The 14,769-nt window shown below is 33.6% G+C and overlaps 1 protein-coding gene across 4 annotated transcripts in view; it reads left to right on the top strand.

Annotated features, from left to right (window-relative positions):
• Positions 1-14,769, top strand: part of AUH (AU RNA binding methylglutaconyl-CoA hydratase) — a 178,584-nt gene that overhangs the window by 129,117 nt on the left and 34,698 nt on the right. For all 4 annotated transcript variants that reach the window (XR_004230380.1, XM_031943784.1, XM_031943780.1 and 1 more), the window contains one exon: positions 13,630-13,817. Coding sequence is in view for 3 of the 4 variants with exons in the window: in XM_031943784.1 (XP_031799644.1) it covers positions 13,630-13,817 (188 nt within the window). In the remaining variant the exon portion in view is untranslated. The remainder of the gene's footprint in view (positions 1-13,629; positions 13,818-14,769) is intronic.

The following is a 14,769-nucleotide window of genomic DNA, read 5'->3' as shown; positions in this document are numbered from 1 at the left end:
AAATCTGAAATAAGTTAAAGTAGGAAAAAATGTCCTGGTTACAAAGACCTGGAAGAAAGCAAATAAGATCAAAAAATGGCAAGGAGAAATAATACCTTATAAGAGATAATAATAAATCTCATTTAAGAATTTGATTCTTTAAAATTTGGCAGGCAAAAAGCAATTCTTATATAACAAGAAATATTACAACAAAATCAAAGATTTGAAAAGAAGCAGAAGAAAATATTTGCTAGATATAAAAAACAGCCCACTAGGATTGTTAGGAAATAACAATCTCCCTCATTTCACCCCTTTGCTTTCCTTTCTTCTTTTTAATATCAGTACAGTATAAATAATATACAATATAAATCTCAAACCTGCATCATGTTGCACTTCCCATGTTGTCATTCTTTTAACATAATGGTTATTACTACATTAAATGAAAATAGTGACAATAAACATTCTTAATGGAAATGCCACTTCTACATTTCACAAAAGCTAGAACTAGCTTTTGGCTTTAGATAAATTCTGTTTTATTTATTAAAGGAGTTACTCCTCTTTTCAAGATTGTTTCTCATTAACTGGCTCCCTAGTTGTTACAATAAGACAAGAAAATAAAGTTTGAGGAATAAAGAAGGGCAGTGAAAAAAAAGGATTTTACTGTGTTTTGAATGGTATGTGTAATGCCCAGACTAGCTTTCTGGAGGATCTCTGGACAAGCCTTGGTCCTTGGTCTTAGTGGAGGAGTGAGGGAGGCAGGAGACTCACCACAAGGATGGCCAAAGATGGAGTCCTCTCTGTGTTTGTGGCTGAGACTCTCAGTTCCCTCTTCTCTCAGCCCTTTACTACCTCGCTACGATTACATCACTACAGCAACTGAACATGTGGCAACTGTAGAACATTACATCACCATATCACACTAAGTATATGCCAACTAAAGTATGAATACATCCTTACTATCACATTAAGTATATGTTTAACTAGAGAATCATTATTCCATCAATCACACTGAGTAGATACTTAACTATAAGCACCCTGCTGTCCTTGATTCAAGTATACCTTTCCAGAGTTCTGGCCCTCTACTGATATGTATGATTATTTTTTTTTGAAGGAGAAAAATAGAAAAAGAAGAGATCAATGGATTGGGCATGCAATTAAAAATAGAACTAGAAAAAGAAAAAATAAAAATCCCTAATTAAACAAGAAATTGGAAATCCTAAAAATTTTGAAGGAGTGATTAATAAAATTGGAAGAATGAAAATCTTTGAACTAATAAATAAAAATAGGAGTAAGTTTTATGGCAAAAATAGATAAATTATTAGTTAATTTGATTTTTTTTTAAAAAGAAAAAACAAATCTCAGATGTCAAAAATGAAAAGTGTAAGTTTACCACCATTGAAGAGGAAATTAAAGCAAGTATTAGGAACTGTTTGATAAAATGCCAAAAATATGCCAATAAATCTTAACAAACTAAGTGAAATGAGTGAATATTTACATAAATATAAACTACCCAGAATAATAGAAAAGGAAATAGAATATTTCAATAACTTTTCTAGAAAAAGAAATTGCATAAGACATCATTGAACTTAAGAAAAATATCTTCAGCATCTATCTGATTTACAAGAGAATTCAAAGAACATTTAAGGAATCATTAAAGTCATTATGTAGATTATTTGAAAAATAGATTAAAAACTAATGCAGACAACATTAGAAGGGAAGCAATAAACTGGGAAAATATTTTTACAGTCAAAGGTTCTGATAAAGGCCTCATTTCCAAAATATATAGAGAATTAACTCTAATTTATAAAAAATCAAGCCATTCTCCAATTGAAAAATGGTCAAAGGATATGAACAGACAATTCTCAGATGAAGAAATTGAAATTATTTCTAGTCATATGAAAAGATGCTCCAAGTCATTATTAATCAGAGAAATGCAAATTAAGACAACTCTAAGATACCACTACACACCTGTCAGATTTGCTAAGATGACAGGAAAAAATAATGATGATTGTTGGAGGGGATGCGGGAAAACTGGGACATTGATGCATTGTTGGTGGAGTTGTGAATAAATCCAACCATTCTGGAGAGTAGTTTGGAACTATGCTCAAAAAGTTATCAAACTGTGCATACCCTTTGATCCAGCAGTGTTACTACTGGGCTTATATCCCAAAGAGATTATAAAGAAGGGAAAGGGACCTGTATGTGCACGAATGTTTGTGGCAGCCCTTTTTGTAGTGGCTAGAAAACTGGAAACTGAATGAATGCCCATCAGTTGGAGAATGGCTGAATAAATTGTGGTATATGAATATTATGGAATATTACTGTTCTGTAAGAAATGACCAACAGGATGATTTCAGAAAGGCCTGGAGAGACTTACAGGAACTGATGCTGAGTGAAATGAGCAGGACCAGGAGATCATTATATACTTTAACAACAATACTATATGATGACCAGTTCTGATGGACCTGGCCATCCTCAGCAATGAGATCAACCAAATCATTTCCAATGGAGCAGCAATGAACTGAACCAGCTACGCCCAGAGAAAGAATTCTGGGTGATGACTAAAAACCATTACATTGAATTCCCAATCCCTATATTTATGCCCACCTGCATTTTTGATTTCCTTCACAAGCTAATTGTACAATATTTCAGAGTCTGATTCTTTTTGTACAGCAAAATAACGGTTTGGTCATGTATACTTATTGTGTATCTAATTTATATTTTAATATATTTAACATCTACTGGTCATCCTGCCATCTGGGGGAGGGGGTGGGGGGTAAGAGGTGAAAAATTGGAACAAGAGGTTTGGCAATTGTTAATGCTGTAAAGTTATCCATTCATATAACCTGTAAATAAAAGGCTATTAAATAATAAAATAAAATAAAAAGAAAACATAGAAATAAATGGAGTTTTCCTTAACATGATATGTAATATCTATCTAAAACAATCTGCAACTATTATCTGTAATGGGGATAAGCCTTCTCAGTATGATCAGGGATAAAGCATGGAGGCCCATTACTCACCACTATTATTCACTATTGTTCTAGAAATTCTAACTGGAAGAAAAGAAAAGAAATTGAAGGAACCAGAATAGAGAATAAGGAAACAAAACTGTCACACTTTTCAGATGATATTACAGTATACTTGGAGAATCCTAAATAAATAACTAAAAAGAATCTAGTTGAAAAAATTAACAACTTTTGCAAAATTGCATCATATAAAATAAGCCCACATAAATAAATCATCAGCTTTTCTACATATTACCAACAAAATTCAGCATGAGAGATAGAAAGAGAAATTTCATTCGAAATACCTGGAAAGAATATAAAATACTTGAAAATCTACCTACCAAGACAAACCCAGGAACTAAAGGAACCCAATTTATAAAACACTTTTCACACAGATAAAGTTAGACCTAAATAATTGAATGACTTAATTGCTTATGGCTAGGCTAAGCCAATATAATAAAAATTATAATTTTACCTGTATTAATTTACTCATTTAGTTTTATGTCAATCAGACTACTGAAGAATTATTTTATAGAGCTAGGAAAAATAATGAAATTCATCTAGAAGAACAAAAAGTCAAGCATATCAAGAGAATCTATTGGGGGGAAAAGAAAATGGCTTAGCAGTCCCAGATCTCAAAATATATTATAAAATGATAATCATCAAAAACATTTGGATAAGAAAGAAAATGGTGAATGAGTGGGATAAATTAGGTATACAATACAGAGTAATAAATGATTGTAGTAATATAGTATTTGATTGATGTAAAGAGCTAAGCTTGTTAGACAAAGGACTATTTGACAAAAACTGCTAGGAAAACCGGAAAGCACTTTGGCAGATACTAGGTATGGACTATTGTCTACACTAGGTAGACTATTGTATACCAAGATGGATATGTGATTTACACTTTAATGTTGATACCATAAGCAAACAATTTACCTCTCATATTCATGGAGAAGGGAAGAATTTATGACCAAACAAGAGAGAGCATATTATGAAATGTAAAATGGATAATTTTGACTACATTAAATTAAGAAATATAGCAATATTGTACAATGATCAATTCTGAATGACTTAGGTTTAGCAATACCTTACCAAGCAGTTTTGAGGGACACTTGACAAAGGCTATCCAGCTCCAGAGAAAGATCGAAGCAAACTTTCTAAAAATTTTCTTGGTTTTTTTTTTTAATCTGTGTTTTTTCCTCTCACAGTATGACTAATATGGAAATGTGTTTTTCATGACTGCACATGCATAACTTACATCATATTGCTTGCCTTAGTGTAGTGGGGGTAGAGTGAGGGGTGAGTGAGAAGGAGAGAAGGTGATAGTTTGGAACTTAAAATTTTTTAAAGTGAATGCTAAAAATGTTTATATGTAATTGGAAAAAATAAAATATTTAATGAAGAATAACATGGAGATTCAACTAAAATGAATTGAAAACATAATGACTGTAGTAAAGTGTTGGTGTTCAATTGTGTCTGACTCTTTAGGATCACTTTTAGAGTTTCCTTAGCAAAGGTACTGTAGTGATTTGCCCTCCCTCCCTCCCTCCTTTCCTCCTTCCCTTCTTTCCTCTTTCCCTCCTTCCCTCCTTTCCTTCCTTCCTTCCCTCCTTCCTTCCTTCCTCAGATTGTTGGTGGAATCATCTCTAGAAGGTGCCTCTGCCCTCAGGTCCTCATCCATTTCTTCTCTCTGGCCTGGAACACAAAACCAAGAACTATAAGTGCCCACAGCCAGCAGTATCACAATGGATAAAGTACTAGACTTGGACTCAGAAAGACCTGAGTTTAGATTTTGCCCCATACAGCTATGTGAACCTATAATCAACCTGGGAAAATCACTTAATCTCTTAAAGTTTGCCCCACTTTTCTCCAAACTTAATATGGGAATATTAACACCTATCTTAAAAGAATGTTGTGAGGATCAAATGATATAATAATATTTGTCAAATTCTTAACCTCGTGCCTGGTACATAGTAAGTGCTCTATAAATGCTTATTTAAATCTTGGGAGGTGGGGATGCAGGAGGGTCAAAGCAAGCAATCATTATCTCTAGAGTTATCATCAAAAATAGCAACAGAAGCATGAAACCCGTCTTTCCTGAGTAGTCTTTTGTGATTTACCTTCAAGGGGGAAAAGTACTTGAAGGTCCTCTTGACTGTTTTATACCTAAAATATAAGGAAATAATAGACAACCGTCTTGGAAAATAGAGGTTGGATGAGAGCTGGAGGAACTAGTAGACTTTGGGAAGGTTTTTTTTTGTTTGTTTGTTTTTTTACCAGAACACTGAATATAACAAACTGGAACTTGGATTTTATTTTTTTAAGTTACGGGTAACTATGGAAAATTTATGAACAAGAGAGTGATCTGATTATATTGTGCATTTTGATAGTCTAATTTTTGTAGGTAGAAGTATATAAAAAGAAGATGAAAGTGAACATGTGAGAATGGGGAATGTCAAAGGAAAATAAACCAAGGCAAAAATGATATTACTGTAGGAGGGGGAAAGGAACCAAATAGCAGTAACCACTATTATTTTCCAAATATAATAACAGTAGATTAAACTACATTAATTTTCTTAATATTAAAATTTTCCTAAATGGCCACTGACTTTACATATTCACCAAATTATTAGTGGATGTTGAATTATAATGCTGACCATGTGAATAAAATCATTACTGAAATGGAAGGATAGTTGTTGGCTTTAGAGAGATGCTTCTAAATGGCTTCAAATCAAACAAAAGTAAGTTAAGGTTGAGTATTATCAACAAGAACTCAAATTGGGAGGGAGGTTGACGATATGGCAGGGATCATTCATAAGTAGATGGGCGAGGACCTTTTTTCTCCCAAGATAATGTAAGACTCCAGCAAAGATAAAAGGAATCCTTGATAATTTATTTTCATGGTACTAGGGGAGCCTGTACCTCCTAGGGAGCCTTTTTAGCTTTGAAGAAGTGCCTGACCTCTATTTCAGTCACTTATATGTCCCCATGTGTTCCCATGGGTGCTTTGATTGTCTTCCTGATAGCTTTTCTCTTGACATCTGTACCATATCTTTACTGCCTCTGCTGACCTACTTGGCCCTCTTAAGTACCTGCTCCTTCAAATTGAAGTATTGACTTGAAATAGATGGGTAATACTAACTGAGTGTTATTCCAGATTCTTGCTGGGTGGAATTATTTTTGACACATTTTGATTTACTCCCAACCTTCTGTCATCATGGATCAATGAGGAATTGACCGTGCCACCTCAGTTCCATTACTTTCAAATCTCCAGCATTTCCTGGTTCCAACTTTGATCTGATCTCTCTCCAAAGGGTTGTGATTCGGACATGATTGTATTTATTATTTGTTGTATTTGTAAATATAATATCTTTACTTAAAGTGCTATCCTTGGCACCTAGGAAATCCTTAATCAATTCTTGTGGTTTGACTGAGGACTAACCTGAGAAGAAGATAAAGAAGGAAGGGAAGAGGAAAGGAATAAACATTTATTAAGTGCCTATTATATGCTGAGTGCTCTTTACAAATATTTTTCTTCATATATAACTTGGTAAGATAAGTACTATTAGCTGGAGCATAGTAAGTGAGATACTTAATAAATGATTAATCACTCCCATCCCCTATTTAGAAATCAGGGCACATGAACAAAATTAAAATTTTTTGCTATTTCAGATTACTTTTTTGGTTTTTTAACATAGAAAGTTGGTTTAAGGAATAGAGACCTAACTAATTCAGAAAGACCTCTCTTAACCTCTCATTGCCATGTGCAACCCTCTTAAGATTATATATAAATTGTAGAGTAGTTTGTGATCTGAATTGTGACAGTGGGTTTCTTTACTGTGCTAATGAAATCACAGGTCCAGACCAAAAATATGAATAATGAATAAAAAACTGAAAGTTACCTGCTTTGTTTGGGGGGAGGGAGGGAAGAGGTGTGGTATGAAACATAATGTCTGGTTCTGAATTCAAACTGCCTGCGACTGATTAGTTCTATGAACATGGAAAAATCACTTCATCTCAATGTAGATAATATTTAAAATGAGTTATTTTTATTATTAGATAAAACCACAGACAACTCTTTACTACAAATACAAATCTGTAATTTTTAGTTGTTTTTTGGGTAAAAGTATTATCTTCATACTATTTTTGCTACACTATTAAATCAATGTAAAATTTTTGAATTGTCAGTAGTAATAGCCATATTTCCTTTTGTGCCAAAAATGATAATGAAGAATATTTTCCTTGTGTTACCTGTTCTTTTCCTCTTCTTATATAAATATAATTACTTTTTCTGAGGATCTGATCCACAAACTCTTACTGGAGTAAAGGCAGCAACAACATTCATTTGGCACATAGTAGAACTATTTTTCATTCCCTGTGGTAAAACTGTCCATTCATATCTTTTATAAGGCTCAGCTAAGTTAACGCTGGGCACTGAAAAGGCAAATCTTTTCATATCCTCCTTATCTAGAGAGATAGAATAGAAACAATCCTTAATGTCTATAAGCCAAAGAGGCCATTCTCTAGGCAACTGAGTAGGAGATGGAAGTCCAGGCTGAAGAGTTTCCTATAGTTTCTATGTGTTCATTTTCCTTTCTTAAATCAGTCAACATCCTCCATTTTCCAGATTTCTTTCTTACAACAAAAACTGGGGAATTCCAAAGACTTAGAAAATGTTCTAAGTGGCCTTGGTCAAGTTGCTCCTGTACTATATCTAATAAGGCCTGAATTTTATCTTTGGCTAAGGGACACTGTTCTACTCACACTGGTGTATCAGTTTTCCACTGAATAGGAACAGGTGAGAGTGCAGGCAGGTCTTCAACATCAGCCCTGCCTAAAAAGCCAAAGTACTCAATTGTAATCCTAACTGCTGTAAAATGTCTCTTCCTCACAGATGATAGGGATTTTTTCAGCTAAAAAAGGAGTAAAAACTCCTGTTTCACTTTGAAATGTCCACCTCATAGGAGTTTTAATCTTATTTTATTACATTGGTTTTATGCGAAAACTTTAATTTCATATCAAAATTGTCCATTTTATCTCCTGTAAAACTCTCTAATTTTTGTCTTGTCTTGTTAATAAAACTGACAGATAATTTCTTTCATGTTCCTCTAATTTGCTTATATCATCCTTTATGTCTTAATCATATACCCATTTTGAGCTTATCTTAGTGAGATAATGGCTAATTTCTTCAACACCACTTTCCAATTTTTCCAGCAGTTTTTGTCAAATAGTGAATTACTGTCTCAGACAGGGGTCCTCAAACTACGTCCCACGGGCCAGACACAGTAGCTGAAGATGTTTATCCCCCTCACCCAGGGCTATGAAGTTTTTTTATTTAAAGGCCCACAAAACAAAGTTTTTGTTTTTACTATAGTCCGGTCCTTCAACAGTCTGAGGGATAGTGAACTGGCCCCCTATTTAAAAAGTTTGAGGACCCCTGCAGTCTAATGGGTCCTGCTGTGAAGTACCACACTCCTTAATTTCATCAGAATTGTATTTAACTCCATTCTTATCTAATTCTTCATCCTTTTCACTTAGTTTGTCAGTATCCTCCCCCTCCTGCACTTTCTTCTTTTTCCTTATATAATTTTACTTATATAATTCCTGAAAGCCAATTGTAGTAAGTTGTATGTATAGAGTGTTTCTTTAGGAATTGAATCGGTACCATTATCATTGTAATATTAACTTAATTGCTCTCCTACTAATTTCCATTCTTCTGGATCTAATTCTTTTTTCTTTGAGAACCAAGGAGATGTATACTGTACTGTTTGTTTCTAAAAGTTCAATGATCTGTTCCCAAGTTACAATCAAACCTTAGTTTTTTATCAGTCTAACCATGCTTTCTACACATTGTCCTTGAGGTAGAAAAGACTCCTTTCTAAAACATTTGTCCCATTTCCGCTGAAACACTACTTTAGCCCTTTACAAAGTTTCCTTCTTTTCTATTTTTGTACATACCTAATTTCTGGGTCTCAGACTTTTCCATGGAGATTTTGTCAGTCTGGATTTAAATCCTTAGCCCTACATTGGGTGCCAAAATGTAGTGTTCTATTTGGTTTTCTGGAGGTCTTGGGAGCAGCTTTCATTTCAGTCAGAGTAATCACCACAAGAATAACCAGGTGTTAAAGTCCAAATTCTTTATTTCCCTTTCGCAATCTAGTTTCCTTGCCTAGGGCCCAGGCTAGCTTTCTTAGAGGCCTTCCAGAGTCTGGAGAAACTAAGGAGGAGAGCCCTGCCACCAAGGTGGTGTGAAATGGGATGAATGAATCTGGCTCTCCTTGGCTCCAAGAGCTTGAGTTCCCGCCTCCAGTCCTTTGTCTTCCCTGGCTCTGACTCTGGCTGAGTTTGTCCCAGCTTATATGCTCTCTTATAATTACATTATCATAGGTGTGAATCTTGTAGAACTATATTAAGTACTAAGTACATGTACTGAACTAGAGAACTATTAAGCAATCTGCTAAACTAGATAACGATTGTCTTATCAATTCCACCGCTTAACACCTTGTAAGAATCCTTGTTTCAGAATTCAGGCCCATAATAACTTTTTAAAAATCAGATATTCTTATTTGTATAGAATTCACAATCTATTCAGTATAATTAATTTATTCCCCCAAAAAATGCCTCTTGAAATCAACAGTCCTCCATTCTGATTACATTTTTGTGATCATGAACAAGTCACTTACCATTACCAAAAAATAATTAATCCCTGGAGTCTGTTCATTTAGCATTTATTAAAAACATAATTGGGATTTTAAAAAATTAAGAATAAGCATAGCCCAGATAACATTGCCCCAAATAACTATATTTCATAATTATGCTGTTATAGTCTAACCTATTATCACAGAAATCATGCTTTGACATTGTTTAATTAATGCCCATTTTACAGATGAGAAAGATAACAGAATGGTTCAGTGATATATTAATAATAGGACTTATAGAACATGACAATTCACTAGATTAGATGAGTGAAGGTTGACTTAACTTTTCAAATCTTGGAGACTGAAAAGATGGTGAAAGGAGAATTGGTGTATGATTTTTTTGTTTGCAATATTGTGAATTCAGTTCATCCTCCGAGACTGAATGCAACAAAGTCTGAATCATTTCTCTATTGCTTGTACTTATTTTGGCTTAATTATTAACACCAAGAAATCACAAGTTTTCACCATCCAGTATGAGGAACCATTGATTAAAGCAAATGAAGAAATTTTGAATGCTATCCAGGGATGTACACACAGATGATGAAATTGATGCATCTATTGTCAGAGATAGCTCGCTATTTGGAGTCTTCAAAGGAAAGTATAGGAGAGAAAAGATGTTAAGACTGCCAACCGAAACTAAAGTCATGCTGACCTCATTGCTGTTTGCCTTTGAAACCTGAACAGTTAATAGCCATGCTAGGAAACTGAATCTCTTCTATTTGAAATGTCTTAGGAAGAGTCCGGAAGTCAGCTGGCAAGGTAAGGTACCAGATTCAGAGGTCTTTTCTTGAGTAGACTGCCAAGCACTTCGATCCTCCTGAAGAAAGCCCATCTCCAGTGGGCTGGCCACATGATTTGAATGCCAAAAGTATATCTGCTTAAAAGACTTTTATGGAGAACTCTTTTAAGGCAGATACTAACAAAGAGGTCAGAAGAAGCAATACAAGGACACTCTCAAGGTCTCTTTGAAGCACTCTGGAATTGATTGTGTATGGGAGTCATTGGCAAAGGACCACCCAGCATGGCATATCTGCATCAAAGAAGGCTCTGTGCTCTGTGAGCAAAGCAGAATTGTAGTAGCGCAAAAGAAACAATTGTAGTGCAAATTTAAACATTTCTACTCTTTGTGGACCATTTATACCCAACCTGTAGTAGAGCTTTCTGAGCTCATATTAATCTTATCAGCCACTCAGACATACTGTACTTTGACTCCAAGATAGTGATATCATTTTGGTCCATTTTGAGAATGAAGGACAACCAACTAATGTTTTTTATTTGTTTTGTTTTTCCTCCATTGCCACCATATAAAACAAGAAAATTTACCATTTAACTTTAATGTATTTATCAGGAATGCATAGGAGTCCTTCGTTTCAGTCCTCTATTTAAATACTCTTATTTCCCTCCTGTACTGTTTTGCTGAGTAAGTTGTTTTTAATTGTAAGCCTGTAACTTTTACTTCGTAGAATATCCTATTCCAAGTTCTCTGATCTGAACTTATCTGGTGCTTACTAAATCTTGTGTAATCCTTAGTGTAGCTCCTCAGTACTTGAATTCTTTCCTTCTTTTTGTGCTGTTTTTCTTTGAGTTGGCAACTCTTGATACTATAATATTGTAGGGAGTTTCATTTTGGGGTTTCTTTCAGATAACTAGTATACTCTGTATTTCTCCTTTGCCCTCTGATTGTAAAACATTTGAGTAGTTTCATTTGAGGATTTCTTGAAATATGGGCAAACTCTTTTTTGGTCAATAGTTTTCAAGAAATTTCAACAGTTCCCAAACTATCACCCCACTGACCTGTTTTCCAAGTTTACTAATTTACCTCATATTTTCTTCTTTTTTTCAGTTTATTTTTGTTTTAATATTTCTTATTGTCTCATAGAGTCATTATTTTCAATTTAGTTCATATTCATTTGAAGGGAGATTGTTGTTTCAGTTTTCTAAAACCTCTAATTCCAAGTTATTAACCTTTCCAGATCCATAGATCTCTTTTAAAATAATTTTTTACCTGGGGGAAAAATTCAATTCATACTTCATTATCCCAGAAATTCTAATTGTTCTGGTACCTGAGCTATATTTTTCTTTAAGGCTTTGTTTATAGAGGGTTTGCTTTGTTTTGGAATCACAATTTCTTCTGGGTTTATGTCTTGAATGTCTATGTCACTATAATAGCTTGGCACGATAAGGTTTTTATTTACTTAATAGTTTTGTTTGCACATTCTTCCTTGGCCTTTATGTTAAGGCTGGGCTTTACTTTTGGAAAGAATGTCCGAGTTGAGTTGTTTATTGTCCTTAGGTCCTTCTTATGATTTCTTGGCAATTTGAGTGTTGCATTATTCTGGGATCCCAAGGACAGGTCAGATTGGTCACCTGCGAGATTTCAGTGCTCCACATAGTATTCTGATCAATGAAAAAGTCTGGTCACTGTTTTCCTGAAATGAACTTTGCAACTTTTTGACTTTCATTTGGGTCTGCATGATGCTCCAATATATTGGCTTGTTCTTGTTGAAAGTTCCAGTAAATTGATATAGATGTAGCCCCTGTCAGCCAATTGGAATGCTCTGAATGTTTAAAATAACAAAATTACAGTCTCCCTTTTTGTCTGGTAATCCTATCCTTGTTTTTCCCTTTCAAGCTTCATACTAGACTGAAAGCTATAATTGAGACTCTGCTAAACACCTGCAGTTAAAGCTACATAGCCATTATTTGCTTCTGAACTTATCCCAACTCAATACATAGATGTCAATCCCTCCTGATGCTGGAATGCCACCTAGAACTGCATAACCCCTCTTTTAGCCTGCTCTATGAGCCAAATTTCACATTACTCCAAATATGGTGTTAATACCTATCTTTTTTTTTTTTACACCCTTCTTTTGGGGGGGCAGGAAGAAAAAGGGGAGAGAACAGCTATTTGGCACAGTGGATAGAGCTGTGATTGCAAGAATACTGCCTGAGTTCAAAATCTACCCTCAAACATTTACTAGCCCTTCCTTAGTTTCCTTGATGATAAAATGAGGATCACAATATCACTTAATAAGGTTGTTTTGAAGACATAATAAATATTACATCGTTTCTATATGTTTTATATATATATATATATTTATTTATTTATTATAATAAAATATTTATAAAACATTTACCACAATGCCTTATACTTCAGTGCTTAATAAGTATTTAATAAATGCTTATGCCCCTCCCATTCTTTAAGAGAAAATGTGATCATAATATATTTCAAAAAGAAAAATGACTATAAATCACAAGTGGTTAATGTTAATGGAATGAAGTCACCTACAAAATTGAAGAAAGGTATTAGAAGTAGTAACATGTGATTTATAGGAAACTCAAATGCCAGTTGAGATGCTTTAAGTAAATCCAGAAAAACAAAGGTGGTAATGATGGTTTCAAATAAGGCAGGAGTAAAAAATTTCATGATTAAAAAAAACAGACAAGGAAATTAAATTATGCCTTAAGACATCTTCTTTAATGAAATAATATCAATGAAAAAATACAAAATGTTAATTAAACTACAGAGGCATTGTAATTGTTAGTGTACTTTAGTGTACTCTTTTCAGATTTAGACAAAGATAAGAGGGAAAAAGCAATTAAAGATCTGAATAGAATTTAAAAATTTTTTATTATTATATAACTTGCCAAATTTATTAAAGAATTATAAAAAGTATACACATTACTCACCTTTATATGGAATTTTTCATTAATCTCAACCATGATGTATTGATCACTTTTGTAAAACTTTTTTTTTTTCACTTTAAAATGGTACTTGTCTTAGTAGTATAGATGGAAGGCACATTTTGACAATGAAGGAGATCTAGAAACAAACAAACAAAAATGAAAATTTCATATTAAAACTTGGAGGTTTATGATATTATATTGAAAAACTTGTGTCAAATAATTGTTTTCATTTTCTGTTTTTGTTCATGTTACAGGAGGAACACAGAGATTACCTCGTGCCATTGGCATGGCTCTGGCAAAGGAAATGATCTTCTCTGCTCGTGTATTGGATGGCCAGGAAGCAAAATCAATTGGATTGATCAGCCATGTTTTAGAACAAAATGAAATGGGAGATGCTGCCTACAGAAAAGCATTAGCCTTAGCAAGAGAATTTTTACCTCAGGTAATTCTGATTATAGTTTTTTTATTCTATTGTTGGTTTATAATAGATTGATGGTTAACAAAAGTATCCATCAAATTTACTGGTAATGTGAACTGCCTAAAAGAAAATTTCTTTTAAGTTGTGAAATAGAAAATATGTCAATTTAACCAAAAAAAGAAAAATCCATTTCTTTCTGTTATGGCTTTCCTTTGAGTACATTTTTCTCTCATTATTCAATGTACATGTTTATACTTTCTTTCAACATCTTAATGTTCTCATTTTCATATATGGAACAAATGACTTTAGTAAGATTTAAGATACAGTAGACTTAGGAACGTATATTTAAGTAGATTGTCTTCTTCTACCTGTGATGAATTTCATTAATTCTTTTTTTTTTAATTTTTTTTATTTTGAAAAAAATTTCTTTACAACATTATACCTTGCACTCCTGTTCCAACTTTTTCCCTCCTTCCCTTCACCCGCTCCCCCAGATGGCAAGCAGTCTTATACATGTTAAATATGTCAATGTATATCCTAGATACAATATATGTGTGCAGAACTAAACAATTCTCTTGTTACACGGGAAGAATTGGATTCAGAAGGTAAAAATAACCCAAGGAAGAAAAACAAAAATGCAAACAGTTTTCATTCATTTCCCAGTGTTCTTTCTTTGGGTGTAGCTGCTTCTGTCCATCATTGATCAATTAAAACTGAGTTAGATCTTCTCTTTGTCAAAGAAATCCACTTCTGTCCGAATACATCCTCATACAGTATACAGTTGAAGTATATAATGATCTCCTGGTTCTGCTCATTTCACTTAGCATTCATTAATTCTTTAACTGGTTCGTGGAAGTTGTATTTGTTAGAATCATATTCCAAAAATAATATTAAATCTACAAACGTTTTATTTAATTTTTAAAGTAAACACATATATTTCTTTTACTTATTATATAACTTTGTTTATACACAGTCA

Source organism: Sarcophilus harrisii, chromosome 1 (assembly GCF_902635505.1).
Source record: "Sarcophilus harrisii chromosome 1, mSarHar1.11, whole genome shotgun sequence".
NCBI lineage: Eukaryota > Metazoa > Chordata > Mammalia > Dasyuromorphia > Dasyuridae > Sarcophilus > Sarcophilus harrisii.
Note: the sequence above shows the minus strand (reverse complement) of the source record. Positions and strands in the feature narration are given on the sequence as shown.